Source organism: Coffea arabica, chromosome 3c (genome assembly GCF_036785885.1).
Source record: "Coffea arabica cultivar ET-39 chromosome 3c, Coffea Arabica ET-39 HiFi, whole genome shotgun sequence".
NCBI classification, from domain to species: Eukaryota; Viridiplantae; Streptophyta; class Magnoliopsida; order Gentianales; family Rubiaceae; genus Coffea; species Coffea arabica.
Window position 1 is genome coordinate 6,707,840 of NC_092314.1, and position 15,599 is coordinate 6,723,438.

General features: G+C 34.1%; 2 protein-coding genes and 1 long non-coding RNA gene across 4 annotated transcripts; 2 read left to right on the forward strand and 1 right to left on the reverse strand.

Moving 5' to 3' along the window:
* Positions 1–750: 750 nt before the first annotated feature.
* On the reverse strand, positions 751–4,544 carry LOC140038031 (uncharacterized). Its single transcript, XR_011841843.1, has 3 exons — positions 4,246–4,544; positions 2,550–2,924; positions 751–1,223 (listed from the first exon to the last, which is right to left on the reverse strand). It is a non-coding gene; the product is annotated as an uncharacterized lncRNA (long non-coding RNA).
* Positions 4,545–4,662: 118 nt separating this feature from the next.
* Positions 4,663–14,253, forward strand: LOC113735470 (uncharacterized). 2 transcript variants are annotated; one of them, XM_027262473.2, is made up of 10 exons: positions 4,664–5,588; positions 7,380–7,470; positions 11,806–11,912; positions 12,016–12,272; positions 12,344–12,547; positions 12,628–12,720; positions 12,794–12,895; positions 12,990–13,322; positions 13,582–13,818; positions 13,947–14,253. In XM_027262473.2, the coding sequence occupies exons 3-10, from the start codon at positions 11,816–11,818 to the stop codon at positions 13,965–13,967; spliced, it is 1,344 nt and encodes a 447-aa protein (XP_027118274.1). In that variant the 5' UTR covers positions 4,664–5,588; positions 7,380–7,470; positions 11,806–11,815; the 3' UTR covers positions 13,968–14,253. The 2 variants fall into 2 exon arrangements, with proteins under 2 accessions (XP_027118273.2, XP_027118274.1); XM_027262472.2 differs by lacking the exons at positions 11,806–11,912; positions 12,016–12,272; positions 12,344–12,547; ... (3 more) ...; positions 13,582–13,818; positions 13,947–14,253 and adding exons at positions 8,038–10,284; positions 10,369–10,677; positions 10,781–10,880; positions 10,968–11,735 and having other exon boundaries at positions 4,663–5,588.
* On the forward strand, positions 5,914–6,468 carry LOC140037781 (uncharacterized). The gene is made up of 2 exons (XM_072082896.1): positions 5,914–6,255; positions 6,289–6,468. Exons 1-2 carry the CDS (start codon positions 5,914–5,916, stop codon positions 6,466–6,468), a joined length of 522 nt encoding a protein of 173 aa, XP_071938997.1.
* Positions 14,254–15,599: the final 1,346 nt, after the last annotated feature.

Sequence of the window (15,599 nt, forward strand, 5' to 3'; positions counted from 1 at the left end):
AGTCGTGTAAGTGTATAGCAATTGGTTGTTGACTGGAGGTGGGGCCCAAATCCACAACCACAGACGACAACATTATATTATATTTACATTATATGGGACGTGATTAAGTGCCTTCAATACCAACACCTACCGTTTGGAATCATCAAACAGCATGCGAAATCATCTTTCGAGAAGCAAGAAGGATACAACAGTCCAGGAAAAAGATGCAAGAAAAGGCGGGAGGATAACTATCAATGGCTTGACACTGCAAGACCCTAATACATATGTTATTGTGAAAATCAATACACTAATACATTAATTTGCAATTCATATGCATTCACTTACACTATTTAGTTGTCTTATATATACTTAAAGCCTTAAGATTAGTGAATCGATAATATGAATTTTTATGTTAAATATGTAATGTAAATTTAAAGCACACTAATACTTGTAAGTTACAGATTACGCATTCAAATATTCAACAATTCAAACATGAATGATGTATCAAATTACCAATATCTAAATTCTAATTACTAATTATATTTATTGTTTAATATTTAGTATTATGCATATATGTATTAATTATTATCTAATTCTAGTCATGTTACTCTTGTATAAAATAATAAGTATTATAGTTATCTTATATTGTTATGTATTACTATATACAAATACTAAAATAATATATTGTATATTATTATATATTATTATTATTATAAGTACATGATATGATACCATATACTACTAATTATTATTAATAGCATTTATCTATATAATATAATAATATATTAGTAGTATATACTAATACTAAATAGCATTTATCTATATATTATATAATTGGGAGGTGAATCAGGAACGTACCCACCTGCTGCAAGTGGCAATAACTGGCTCAGGATTGTCACACAGCCCTCCATGTTACGTCTTGTTGATTTGCCATAACCTCTCATCCATCCACGCATCGAGCAAGCAAGTAATTTCATGGTTTGAATAAAGGTGCAATTATTCACGCTACTGTGTTGCAGTGGAAAACGTGGCTAGGCACAAGCCTGCCCTAGCCAGTTTTCTTTTCAGAATTTTTTCAGAATGCAGGAGAGAGATATATATATAGAGAAGAGAGAGAGAGAGAGAGTGTGCGTGTGACTGTGTGTGTTTCGAGGCATAGATAGATATTTCATACTGCTACAAAAGCTCTGCACTTTCAGTTCTCTCAATCATCTTTATGTCCATTCAATCTGGGTCCCACAACCCTGTTACAACAGCACCTCGTTACTCTCAATCTAAATTAAGTCTCATGTCTCCTGGTAAAATATACCATCCATATGTCTGATCTAAACCGCTTTGACTTCAGTAATTGTAATCGTGTCTTACATTTATGTGATCCGTACCCCTTACCAACGGATTGGTACAACCCACTACACCATTTTGTAGAATTTTCGCATAAACCACATGCTTTCCCATCCACAAACAAATAACTTCCCTTCTCTTTTCTCACGTCCCACCATTACTACACCTCAATTTATTATTCTTACTTACTAAAGTCAAAGACTTCCTGGTTACAAACTTACAATCCAACCGAGTAGCATTTCAAGGAATGCCTATCAAGATGTATGATTTAAGGTGACTAGCATTTTCAAGGAGACTAGCATTTTAACACATTACTTATGTTCTAATCATTTTGTGATTTAATTGGTATTTATTTAATTATTTATACCTAGAATCCTTAGTCTGTGATTTAAGAAATACATAAAAGTTAATTAATTTAAACTAGAATAAATCTTAGATTGTACAATGATTAGTGATAATTTATGAATTTATAATTTACAATGATTAATAATAAATAATATTAGTTAGTAGTTACAATGAATTTATAATTTAAATGATTAATAATAAGTAATATTAGTTACAAACTTACAAGTTACAATGATTAGTGATAAGTTATATTAGTTACAAACTTATAATTTATTTCAAATCAAAATAAAACTTATTTACTTACATATGTTATTGTGAAAATCAATACACTAATACATTGATTTGCAATTCATATGCATTCACTTACACTATTTAGTTGTCTTATATATACTTAAAGCCTTAAGATTAGTGAATCGATAATATGAATTTTTATGTTAAATATGTAACGTAAATTTAAAGCACACTAATACTTGTAAGTTACAGATTACGCATTCAAATATTCAACAATTCAAACATGAATGATGTATCAAATTACCAATATCTAAATTCTAATTACTAATTATATTTATTGTTTAATATTTAGTATTATGCATATATGTATTAATTATTACCTAATTCTAGTCATGTTACTCTTGTATAAAATAATAAGTATTATAGTTATCTTATATTGTTATGTATTACTATATACAAATACTAAAATAATATATTGTATATTATTATATATTATTATTATTATAAGTACATGATATGATACCATATACTACTAATTATTATTAATAGCATTTACCTATATAATATAATAATATATTAGTAGTATATACTAATACTAAATAGCATTTATCTATATATTATATAATTGGGAGGTGAATCAGGAACGTACCCACCTGCTGCAAGTGGCAATAACTGGCTCAGGATTGTCACACAGCCCTCCATGTTACGTCTTGTTGATTTGCCATAACCTCTCATCCATCCACGCATCGAGCAAGCAAGTAATTTCATGGTTTGAATAAAGGTTCAATTATTCACGCTACTGTGTTGCAGTGGAAAACGTGGCTAGGCACAAGCCTGCCCTAGCCAGTTTTCTTTTCAGAATTTTTTCAGAATGCAGGAGAGAGATATATATATATAGAGAGAGAGAGAGAGTGCGTGTGACTGTGTGTGTTTCGAGGCATAGATAGATATTTCATACTGCTACAAAAGCTCTGCACTTTCAGTTCTCTCAATCATCTTTATGTCCATTCAATCTGGGTCCCACAACCCTGTTACAACAGCACCTCGTTACTCTCAATCTAAATTAAGTCTCATGTCTCCTGGTAAAATATACCATCCATGTGTCTGATCTAAACCGCTTTGACGTCAGTAATTGTAATCGTGTCTTACATTTATGTGATCCGTACCCCTTACCAACGGATTGGTACAACCCACTACACCATTTTGTAGAATTTTCGCATAAACCACATGCTTTCCCATCCACAAACAAATAACTTCCCTTCTCTTTTCTCACGTCCCACCATTACTACACCTCAATTTATTATTCTTGCTTACTAAAGTCAAAGACTTCCTGGTTACAAACTTACAATCCAACCGAGTAGCATTTCAAGGAATGCCTATCAAGATGTATGATTTAAGGTGACTAGCATTTTCAAGGAGACTAGCATTTTAACACATTACTTATGTTCTAATCATTTTGTGATTTAATTGGTATTTATTTAATTATTTATACCTAGAATCCTTAGTCTGTGATTTAAGAAATACATAAAAGTTAATTAATTTAAACTAGAATAAATCTTAGATTGTACAATGATTAGTGATAATTTATGAATTTATAATTTACAATGATTAATAATAAATAATATTAGTTAGTAGTTACAATGAATTTATAATTTAAATGATTAATAATAAGTAATATTAGTTACAAACTTACAAGTTACAATGATTAGTGATAAGTTATATTAGTTACAAACTTATAATTTATTTCAAATCAAAATAAAACTTATTTACTTACATATGTTATTGTGAAAATCAATACACTAATACATTGCAATTCATATGCATTCACTTACACTATTTAGTTGTCTTATATATATTTAAAGCCTTAAGATTAGTGAATCGATAATATGAATTTTTATGTTAAATATGTAACGTAAATTTAAAGCACACTAATACTTGTAAGTTACAGATTACGCATTCAAATATTCAACAATTCAAACATGAATGATGTATCAAATTACCAATATCTAAATTCTAATTACTAATTATATTTATTGTTTAATATTTAGTGTTATGCATATATGTATTAATTATTACCTAATTCTAGTCATGTTACTCTTGTATAAAATAATAAGTATTATAGTTATCTTATATTGTTATGTATTACTATATACAAATACTAAAATAATATATTGTATATTATTATATATTATTATTATTATAAGTACATGATATGATACCATATACTACTAATTATTATTAATAGCATTTACCTATATAATATAATAATATATTAGTAGTATATACTAATACTAAATAGCATTTATCTATATATTATATAATTGGGAGGTGAATCAGGAACGTACCCACCTGCTGCAAGTGGCAATAACTGGCTCAGGATTGTCACACAGCCCTCCATGTTACGTCTTGTTGATTTGCCATAACCTCTCATCCATCCACGCATCGAGCAAGCAAGTAATTTCATGGTTTGAATAAAGGTGCAATTATTCACGCTACTGTGTTGCAGTGGAAAACGTGGCTAGGCACAAGCCTGCCCTAGCCAGTTTTCTTTTCAGAATTTTTTCAGAATGCAGGAGAGAGATATATATATATATATAGAGAGAGAGAGAGAGAGAGTGCGTGTGTCTGTGTGTGTTTCGAGGCATAGATAGATATTTCATACTGCTATAAAAGCTCTGCACTTTCAGTTCTCTCAATCATCTTTATGTCCATTCAATCTGGGTCCCACAACCCTGTTACAACAGCACCTCGTTACTCTCAATCTAAATTAAGTCTCATGTCTCCTGGTAAAATATACCATCCATGTGTCTGATCTAAACCGCTTTGACGTCAGTAATTGTAATCGTGTCTTACATTTATGTGATCCGTACCCCTTACCAACGGATTGGTACAACCCACTACACCATTTTGTAGAATTTTCGCATAAACCACATGCTTTCCCATCCACAAACAAATAACTTCCCTTCTCTTTTCTCACGTCCCACCATTACTACACCTCAATTTATTATTCTTGCTTACTAAAGTCAAAGACTTCCTGGTTACAAACTTACAATCCAACCGAGTAGCATTTCAAGGAATGCCTATCAAGATGTATGATTTAAGGTGACTAGCATTTTCAAGGAGACTAGCATTTTAACACATTACTTACACTACTACAAAAATGATCTTTAATCACACACTTAATATGACATTTTCTTAAAAGTGTCACAACAGAGAGTTAATGTAACATGCAGTAGGGAACGTCATTACAGTGACAAAGAAAATGGCGAGTACGACGTCGTATCACTCTAATTCGTCCAAATAGAAGTAAAAAGTGAAAAACAAACGCGGGAAAGAGAATGGCGCTACACTTCAGCGCCATTTTTTTGGGGGAAAAAATCTAACTACTCCAATGAACCCACTGAACTTTACTCTTTATTCATCCGAGTTCTCTCTCCTAAAATCTTCAATCACATTAACTCTCTCTGAAAAAAGCCAAAATCCTTTACCCCTCTAACAACCGAATCCCTTGTTTCTTTCCCTTTCTTCTATCCGATTTTTAATTCTCCCCAATTTGAAGACAAAAATGTAATATTTGAGATCTGTCAGGCCCGAAGTGCAACGGTGGAGGACGGTGTTCATTGGAAATCGCCAACAACTCTCAGGACTTGTTCTTCTACTTACAACAACATCTGAAGGAAGATTACTACCAGGTAACCTATACATTTTAGACAAAATTAATAACTTTTTTTTATTACTCTATTTCTTCTCCGGGGACGGCGTGGGACATGGGGCAGGAGCAAGATGGGTGACAGAGGGTAGCCCAGACGGTACCTTGCTAAAAATTATCACCCAACTCGACATTCATTTTGTGCGCTACTCTTTTTGCTCCCTATAACTAAAATTTTAATTGGATTCATTCCTCTGCCACTCTTCGGCTGCCTCAGAGAACCTCGACTCTGGTAACAAAATTGCCGTTCCTCATTCCCTTCGCCGCCGTTAGACCCAGAAAATTGGACCTTTTGTAACTGCAAAAGAATGGTACGAATAGCTGAGGCTAGAAAAATGAGATCTTTAGGCTCATCATACGCTTGTTTGGAGTTTTTGAGTTATCAATCTCTACAAAGATGCTTAGTCAGCGGAACTGCAAAAGGGAAATCTAAAATCAAAGGATCACAGCCATTGAAGAGATCGAAGGTAACAACCAATAAAGGAACTGGGTCGGGTGATTCGAATCAAAAAGAAGGTGGGCCTAGAAGAAAATCTGAATTTGATGAATTGGTCGACGAGTGCTTGGCTTTGACTTCCCCAATCAGATTCTTGAAGCATAAGGAAAAAGCTAGGGAAGCTGAGAGAGAAAAGATGGGGCTGAAAAGTAAGGTAATGATTACACTTGGTTGATGAGTATAGCAGGGTTCTGATTATGCTGGGCTTGCCAAGGAGTATAGCAGGGTTCTGATGAGGAAGCATAGAGCTAGACAGGCTGCTGAGTCTGCATTCTTGAGGTGTAAGAAAGAAGCTATTGAGGCATTATCCGAGGGTCTGAAGGCTGCTACTTTGGTCCCCGATTTGACACCCTTTCCGGCGAATTGATTTATGGCCAATTTTCACCTCCTATTGAAGGGTATATCGAGAAGGTTAAGGCGGCAGCCAAGAGGAGTTCTGGCAAGGAAAAACTTAGATGATCGCTTGAAATTTTTTTTATTACTTTCTTTTTGGGTTTCTTTTTACTGCATTTACTGTCTTCTTGCTGAATTTTCTGGTTCTATTTATTTTATGGTGCATTTTCAAATTTCACTTTCTTAACAAATATGTGCGTTCTCTTCTGGCTACAAGAATTCTTGCTGTAATTGAGTTTATTGTGAAGAAGAGTGACTTTTTAGTCATCTTTGCACTAGTTCATTGTCTGAATGGTTATCAAATTACCTAGAATGCTTTTACGCTAGGATTTGTAGGTAGGACCTGAATTCATTTTACTATTTCATTGATCCTGATTTGTATCTTGTTCTGTTATTGAAGTAGCTTGAAAATTTCTGTTATTGAAGTAGCTTGAAAATTTCTTGGACTGCATAGTTGTTGACCCATAATGCAGTTGGTCTTTCTCCAACTTTTGAGACGCCAATATCTATTAGGAATAGCTGCCCATAGGCCATCCGACAACTTAACACTTGGCTAGTACCTCATGTGCCTTCCAGTACTAGTTTCTTTGCAATAACTAGAATAGGACTTTTTACTTGACCTTTTTGCGTGGGAGTCAAGCTCCAGGATTTCCTAAAATGGTTAACAATTAGGTGTTCTCTTTAAATATCTTCTGCCTTTGCTGCAAAACTTGACCAAAATTGAAGTAGGTAAATTGGCTTAGAACTTCCTACCACTAACATTTGCATCATTGGTATTGAACTTGATATAGAATGCTCTGCCCATAGGATTCTAATGCAAAGTGCATCTTACATACATAGCATATATCAAGTGGTGACTAAGTCAAGCTTATTCCATCAATGCAGTTTCAAGTTTGTAGCGGCCATCATCTTCGATTCCATCTAGCGAGCACTGATCGTTGATTCCCTTTCCACTTGGAGCAAATTGGAGTTGTTGGTAAGCAAAAATATACATTATGTTTCTGCTACTCTTAGGTTGCCAATACATTATAGTTCGAGGCAATTATTTCAATTGTATAGAAATTCTATTGCTGATTAGTTGGGTTGCTAATATTTTGTCCAAGTTCTCTATCTCAAATTGATATTGGCTATATTATTGGACTAATTTTGAATTCCGTAGACTGTTATTCTTTTGTGCCTACCATCTGTTCGATAGTTTGTGTCTTACAATCTGAAATTGAACTTTTGCTATCTTTCCTTTTGATATCATATTCTGTTTTGATACTTTTGGATTAGTTCTTATTACTCAAAAGTCTAGAACACCTGGATATGTGAACATTCTGTTTTGAACTGCCTAGAACACTTGGATTAGTTCTTACAACATAGTTTTGATACTTTTGGTAGCTTTACTTTAGAAGATATTCCATGAGTGATTTGTGTCTTCTATTAATCCTGTTGAAATTAGTTTTCTTATCTAAGTAAATGTTTCATGCAAAAATCAGTAATAGTTTAGATAGAATTATCTTGTAGATGCTAATGAGGTTTTTTTTCTTTTTATAATTAGAATCTATGTGAACATGGATAAAAGATGGATGAGTATGTCACGATCAAGTGATGAGTATAAAGCTGGTTTAGAAGATTTTCTTGATTTTGCATTTACGAATGGAAGTATAGGGGAGATGATTTTATGCCCATGCATTAGGTGCGGGAATGGGGTATTTGTCACGAGAGAGCAGGCCAAATCACACTTGATATGGAAAGGGTTTATTAAGGGATATACTCAATGGTTAGCTCATGGAGAGGTATCTTCGAATTTGCATCATACATCTTCACATGGCTCATCAAATGAAGTTCCACCACTCAATCCCATAGATGATATGCAGGGGTTGTTACAAGATGCATTAGGAGTTCTAAATCGGGACCTAGATATGGGAGAAAGATTAGAAACAGAACAGCCGAATATTGATGCAGAAAAATTCTACAATTTAATAAATGATTCGAAGCAGCCCCTTTATCCAGATTGCCCGCAATTCTCTAAACTATCTTTTCTGGTCCGTTTGTTACATATTAAATGTCTCAGCAAAATGCCCGATTCTGTATTTAATACACTTCTTGATTTGTTGAGGCAAGCACTCCCAGAAGGTGTAAATCTACCCAATTCTTATTATGAAGCAAAAAAAATAATGAAAGAACTAGGACTTGGATACGAAAAATATGATGCATGTCCTAATGATTGCACATTGTATTGGGGAAAAGATGAATCAAAGATAAAATGTGACACTTGTAAGCATCTACGGTGGGAAGGAACAAAGGATGATCCTATTGGTGAAAAAAGAAAGGTTCCTCACAAGGTTTTGTGGCACTTTCCGCTTAAACCCAGATTGCAGCGTCTGTTCATGTCATCTAAAACAGCATCTTCCATGAAATGGCATGTCGAGGGTCGTACTAAGAATGGTTGCATGAGACATCCTGCAGATACTCCGGTTTGGCAATCATTTGATTACCAAAATCCCGAATTTGCAAAAGATCCTCGTAATGTCAGATTGGGTTTAGCTTCTGATGGATTTAATCCATTTAAATCTATGAATGTGAACCATAGTACATGGCCGGTAGTACTGATGCCTTATAATTTGCCACCATGGATGTGCATGAAACAGCCATACTTTATGCTGTCACTACTCATTCCTGGCCCATATGCACCTGGGAATAACATTGATGTTTACCTTCAACCTCTTATAGCTGAGTTGAAGGAATTGTGGGATATAGGTGTGACCACTTATGATGCATCATCAAAGGAAAATTTTCAGATGCATGCTGCTTTACTTTGGACCATTAGTGATTTTTCTGGTTATGCTAATTTATCTGGTTGGAGTACTAAAGGTTATTTAGCATGTCCAGTATGTCATAAGCACACCGTTTCACACCATTTAAGACATGGTTCAAAACAATGTTACATGGGTCATCGGCGATTTCTGGAAAAGGAGCATCCATATCGAAAAGATAAACGTCACTTTGATGGAAAGGAAGAACATGGAGTTGCACCACCTCGCTTGACAGGTGATATGATCTTGGAGGAGTTGAGATCTTATAAAATCAAATTTGGGAAGGCAGTCAATGATAACCCTGAATTGCCCTTTAACTGGAAGAAACAAAGCATTTTTTTTTACTTGCCATATTGGAAGAACAATTTGTTACGTCATTGTCTTGATGTCATGCATATTGAAAAAAATGTATGTGAGACTATAGTTAGAACATTATTGAATGTGGATGGCAAGTATGATAACCTTGGTGTACAGCGTGATTTGGAAGAAATGGGCATACGAGCAGGTCTTCATCCTATTACAGATGAGTTTGGGAGAGCATACTTGCCTCCAACATGTTTCTATTTGGATAAGAAGAAGAAAGAGTTATTCTGTAAAATTCTGAAAAAGGTTAAAGTACCGGATGGTTATTCAGCCACAATTTCAAAGTCCGTGCATTTGAAACCTCCCAAACTAACCGGACTTAAGAGTCATGACAATCACATATTATTGCAGCAACTGTTACCACTCTGTTATAGAAAACTTCTTCCAAAATCGGTGCGGTCTCCGTTGATAAAGCTGTCCAAATACTTTAGAGATTTATGTTGTAAAGCTCTTTGTCCTCGGGAACTACTTCGTATGGAAAAGGAAATTGCTGTTGTACTATGCCAGTTAGAGCGTGTGTTTCCACCATCATTTTTTGTTATAATGGTGCATTTGACCAGTCATTTAGCAACCGAAGCAAGGATAGCTGGTCCAGTACATTATCGCTGGATGTATCCGATTGAAAGGTAACTTTTATAACTTTATAATTTCTATTTTATTGCTATGTGAGTTTCATTATTAATCACTTATTACTTTTGTAATTGTCTTAGGTACCTATGCACTTTGAAAAATTATGTCCGAAATAGAAGTCGGCCTGAAGGTTCAATTGCAGAGGGGTACCTAGTTGATGAGTGCTTGACATTTTGCTCTCTCTACTTATCTGATGAAGTGATGACTAAGTTCAATCGATCAAGTAGAAATGAAGATGGAGGTGAAAGTTCAACTAAAGGACTTGAGATTTTTGGGATACAAGGTCGGCCATTAGGAAAAGGAAATTCAGTTGTAATGGATGATGAAACCATAAAAAAAGCACACCAATATGTGATATTCAATTGTGAAGCCATGGATCCATATATCAAGTAAGTAATTGTACTCTATACTTGTTTTATAAAATTAATCATCTTTTAATAATGATAGATGTATATAGACAACTATCTTAATTGACTTTTATAATTGATGAAGCCAACACCGTAAATTGGTTGAAGAGCAGCATTTGCGTAGTTCAAGACATGAAAAGGAGCGGATTCATAGTGAGACATTTGCAAATTGGTTTGATAGCCATGTAAGTTAATATACAAAGTATCACTGTACTTTTAGCTGTCCAAATTTGTATTATTATTTTATTAATTTACTTTTTTATTTTGCATAGGTGGATGATTTTCTACCCGAGAATGAAGTTATCTCAAAAGATTTGAGATTATTGGCCAAGGGTCCAAATGTTGTGGGTTTGAAGTATGAGAGATACATTGTGAATGATTTTAGATTCCATACAAAAAATTTGGAGAGCAAAAGAAAAAATCAGAATAGCGGGGTGATTGTTACTGCAATAACTTCAAGTTTCGCAAGCACCAAGGATATGAATCCGGTTTCAAGTGACTTGGCCTATTATGGTGTCTTAAAGGATATTCTGGAATTGGACTATGGTGGAGGTCGAAGAGTGGTTTTGTTTGACTGTGATTGGGTCTCTAAGGGGAAACGATTGAAACAAGATGATGATGGGTTTACACTTGTAAATTTTATGAATGTGAAGCGCCACCATGAACCCTTCGTTCTTGCATCCCAAGTGAAGCAAGTATTTTACGTGGAGGATCCTTTGGATAAGGGATGGAATGTTGTTATTCCAACTGTACCACGAGATGATTTGAAAATGGATCCTATAGATGTTGAGATGTACTTGCAAAGTCAGCCTTCAAGTAGTCATCAAAGTGTTATATTTGATGACATTAATTGGGTTCGACAAGGTGTCATAGGAGAAATAGTTGATACTACTAGAGTGGCATCCAGTTCCAAGGGATGATCTTTTATTATCTTATATAAATTAAATGAATGTTATCTATTGATTTTGCTTTAATGTCCAGTAAATTCGGTTGCTTTTTATGTATTGAATTGTGGTGTATCTACATGCTTAAATTTTTTATGCCTTGCTGTTTATTACATGGTAATATGCTGTTAGCTGTACATTTTTTGTTATGAATTTAAAATTGTAGTTGTACAAATATGGCGAGAACAAGAGGAGGAAAAAGCTATCGAGGAGAAAGGAGCTTTCAATTGCGTGATGAAGATCCTGAAAATTTGGAAAATGAGGAAGGCACTGGTATGTTATTCATTACTAATTACTTAATATTTCATTTACATATAATCTATAACAATAGTTGCTACTTCATAAGATATGTCATAATTGTCTATTATACTTGCAGGTGGTGGTACTGATGATGAGGAGCCTAAGAAAACTCGAGGACCAACTTATATGAGACACATTTGGGGTAGACATGGTACTGACAAGCGAATTAAAGTGAAATTCAATACACTTGGTGAGCTAGTTGGTACAAATAGAAGCAAATTCAATGAATTTTTGGGAGCATTGGCAAGAATTGGAAAATATGCACCAATTGACATTGATAGTTGGCGTAAGATTCCCAAGTCTTTAAAGAATGACATGATAGATGTAGTAAAGGTATCCATTTCTTGAACCTGCTACATTAGTTGAATGCTTGTTCTCTTTTAATTGAGTATTCAATATTACAGGAAAAATTTGATCTCCCTGTTGGCATAGAAGAAAGAGTTAAGCAATCAGTAGGAAAGAAATGGAGAAACTGGAAGCATGCTCTCAAGAAAACTTATTTCAGTCCAAATGAGTCAATTGAAAGTCAAGTGCTTAAAAGACCAAAACGAGTTCTTCCACAGCAATGGAGAAATATCTTGACTAAATGGCTTTCCGAAGAGTCAAAGGTATGAAATGTTGTCATAGTAGTGATCATTTTTTCTGTTTGCCTATACTTAACTATTTTCTGTTATGTTTAACTATGTAGAGAATATCTGCAACAAACAAAATGCATCGAGAGAAGGAAAAGATGAATCATAGTACAGGGAAAAAGCCATTTGCTCAAGTTCGAGTAGAAAAGGTATAATATTAAATTGGTAACAACGTCTAATTTTTCAGTCTAATATATTCTTTGGATGTACTATTATATGTAGGAAAAAGAGGTTGGGCATCCTCTCTCTAGAGCAGATATGTTCACCATATGCTACACTAATTCTAATGGAGTGCCATCTAGTTATGAAGTTGGGAAAAAAATGGTATGTTATTGCTGCTTATTCACTTCATTCATAAACAGGCTTTTTCTATTACGATAAGAACGAGAATATAATAACTTTGAATTGTTAATTTTAGGAGGAGATGGAAGGCTTAAAAAATCAACTTCCAGAAGGAGAAGAAGATAGTGTGGGTAGGAATGACGTGTTTGCAAGAGTAATGGGTGAAGAAAGGAGTGGAAGAGTTCGTACATATGGTTTAGGAGTTACACAATCTGATTTGTGGGGTGATATACCAAGTCGTTCAACATGTTTTCGCTTGGTTATGGAACAAAGCGCTGCGATGTCAAAAATGGAGCGAAGAATTCAGCAACTAGAATCAATTCAACAAGGAAGATCACAAGGACAAAGTTCGCCATCTCAGCAAAGATATACTTCACAGTCATCAAATGCTATTCTTCGGCCAATAAAAGTAATAAACAGTTCAATTATGACTTTTTTTAGATGTTGCGTTCACAAATGGTTTTCATGAACATGTTTGTAATTGCTTTATGTTAATTGTGGAGATTCTTGTTTTGGATATCATTATTGATTGTAATGGACTGCACTTTGGTTTTGGTACTTGTTGTGGCTGTCATTTTGGGTTGATTCTTGTGGTATTGTGATTGAATATCTATTCAAGACTTGCTCTCTTATATGTGGTTATATGTTTTATAAAATTTGTTTTTAAGGTTGGGGATAAAGTTACAGTAAGAAGCATGGTTGATTCGAGCAAAATTTGTGCTGTTGGAGTGGTTAGAAATTTGGATCCAACTTCTGAAGTTGGTGACACACCTTTGGGATTACATTGGTGTGAAATCCATGTGAATGTGCCTGTGGAGAATGATGAAGAGCTAATGAGGCCATACCATAATTTTCGCAAGATTGGAGATGCAATTGGAGTAGCTATTGCTTGGCCAATAAACCTGGTAATCTTTTTATCTTATCTTTATCATTTGTTTAACTTAGTTTTTATTTATTTTCTAACATTAAAACTGTAAAAGAAGAGCTGTAGATGTGATTGTAACTCCTATTTCTTGGTTTATGACACTTGTAGGTGATTCTTGAAGAAAACTAAAGGATCCTTGGGTCAAATGGCTATTTTTTGAAGACATTGTCAATGCGTTTTTTGTTGAGTTCTTGTTGAACTATTGCTTCTTTGATATGTATTGGCAATACTACTGCAATACTCATAACTTTTGAAAAATCTCTGAATTGGCATGTAATTTGTTGACATAGTAGCCATGTAAGTTACTTGGATGATGTACTTTTGCACCAGTTTGGCTGCTTGTATTGCACTAATTACTATGAAAATGTAAATCACCTTGATTTTCCTTTATAAGATGGTACTAATAACTTTATTATTCCAAAAATTAGAATCTATATTGTGCAGGCAGGATGAAATGTGATTCTGCTTTTGGGTATAAAAATCCGGATGGTACACAGGGCTAATGCAATATGATGTATTGACACTTAAAAGTGTCACCACTTCGAGTTTTGCAGTTCATAATATTCACAAATTTTCATGTTAACAAGTGTCAGGACAATCTAATCTAGTTACACCATAAAAGTGTCATAATATTTCATTTTACTTATACTGCAAATGTGTCATAATATCTTATTGTACTTACACCATAAAAGTGTCATAATATTTCATTTTACTTATACTGCAAATGTGTCATAATATCTTATTGTACTTACATAATAGAAGCGTCATGATAGATCCAATTGACAAGGGTTTATTTTACGTATTTTTAGTGTGTTTTATTAGTTAATTTTGGTTTGATTATTTAGTTTTATAACTAAAATAACTAAGGTTTTGGTAAAAAACTACATTTTATGTTAAAATGGCTAATATTGCATTTCTATTGATTTTAATAGTAAAAATTTCATTTTTATGCAGGAATGATGATTCAACCACCAAAGGATGTCAAGTGAAGTGAAAAATAGAGATTTGGTGATGAATTCAAAGTGGTAAAAAGAAAAATGAAGTGAAAAACGTTTAAGAAAGGAAATGCAAGTCAAGACAGTTTTGACACTCTTCAGTATTTCGACTATATATGGAGCTACACTGATCGGATTGAGGTGATATTTATACCAATTTAAAGCTAAGAAAGAGATCTACATTTGGTATGAAGACGTCAAAGTCCAATTCAGCCGTTTTCATAGTCCAAAAGTTGAAATACCGAAATTCAACTCAGCTGTCCAAAGTGGAAAACAGAGCTCCGACCAGTCTATAGTATTTTGATCATATCTCAGTCTACAAAGCTCCGATTTGGATGATTCTTGAAGAATTGGAAAGCTAACTCAAAGGGCTACAACTTTGATGTTTTGCACAAAAGCCAGTTCAGCCTTTATGATAGAGAAAATCGCAGTTGAAGTAAGGAAAAAGTGAATACGCGAGTACACAAAACGTGACTTGTAACCGCGTTTTGTGTAGGCGCGTTTTCTGGCCGCAATTCTGCAATTTGCTCAGTCAATTCTCTTATGTTCAAACTACTTTCCAGCTACAATCTGCAAGAGAATTCGGTGCACATGCTTCAGAAGACAAAAGGGCAGACAAGGTGGCTTATTTTCAAGTCAAAAACAATGATTTTTGACTATCTTAACAAAATGAGATTGGAGAATCATAGCAGAAATTTTTGACTGGTAAGGGAAGGACTTTTCATCAGTTTATATGCAGAGACATTTGGGTGGTCTGTGAGGGATT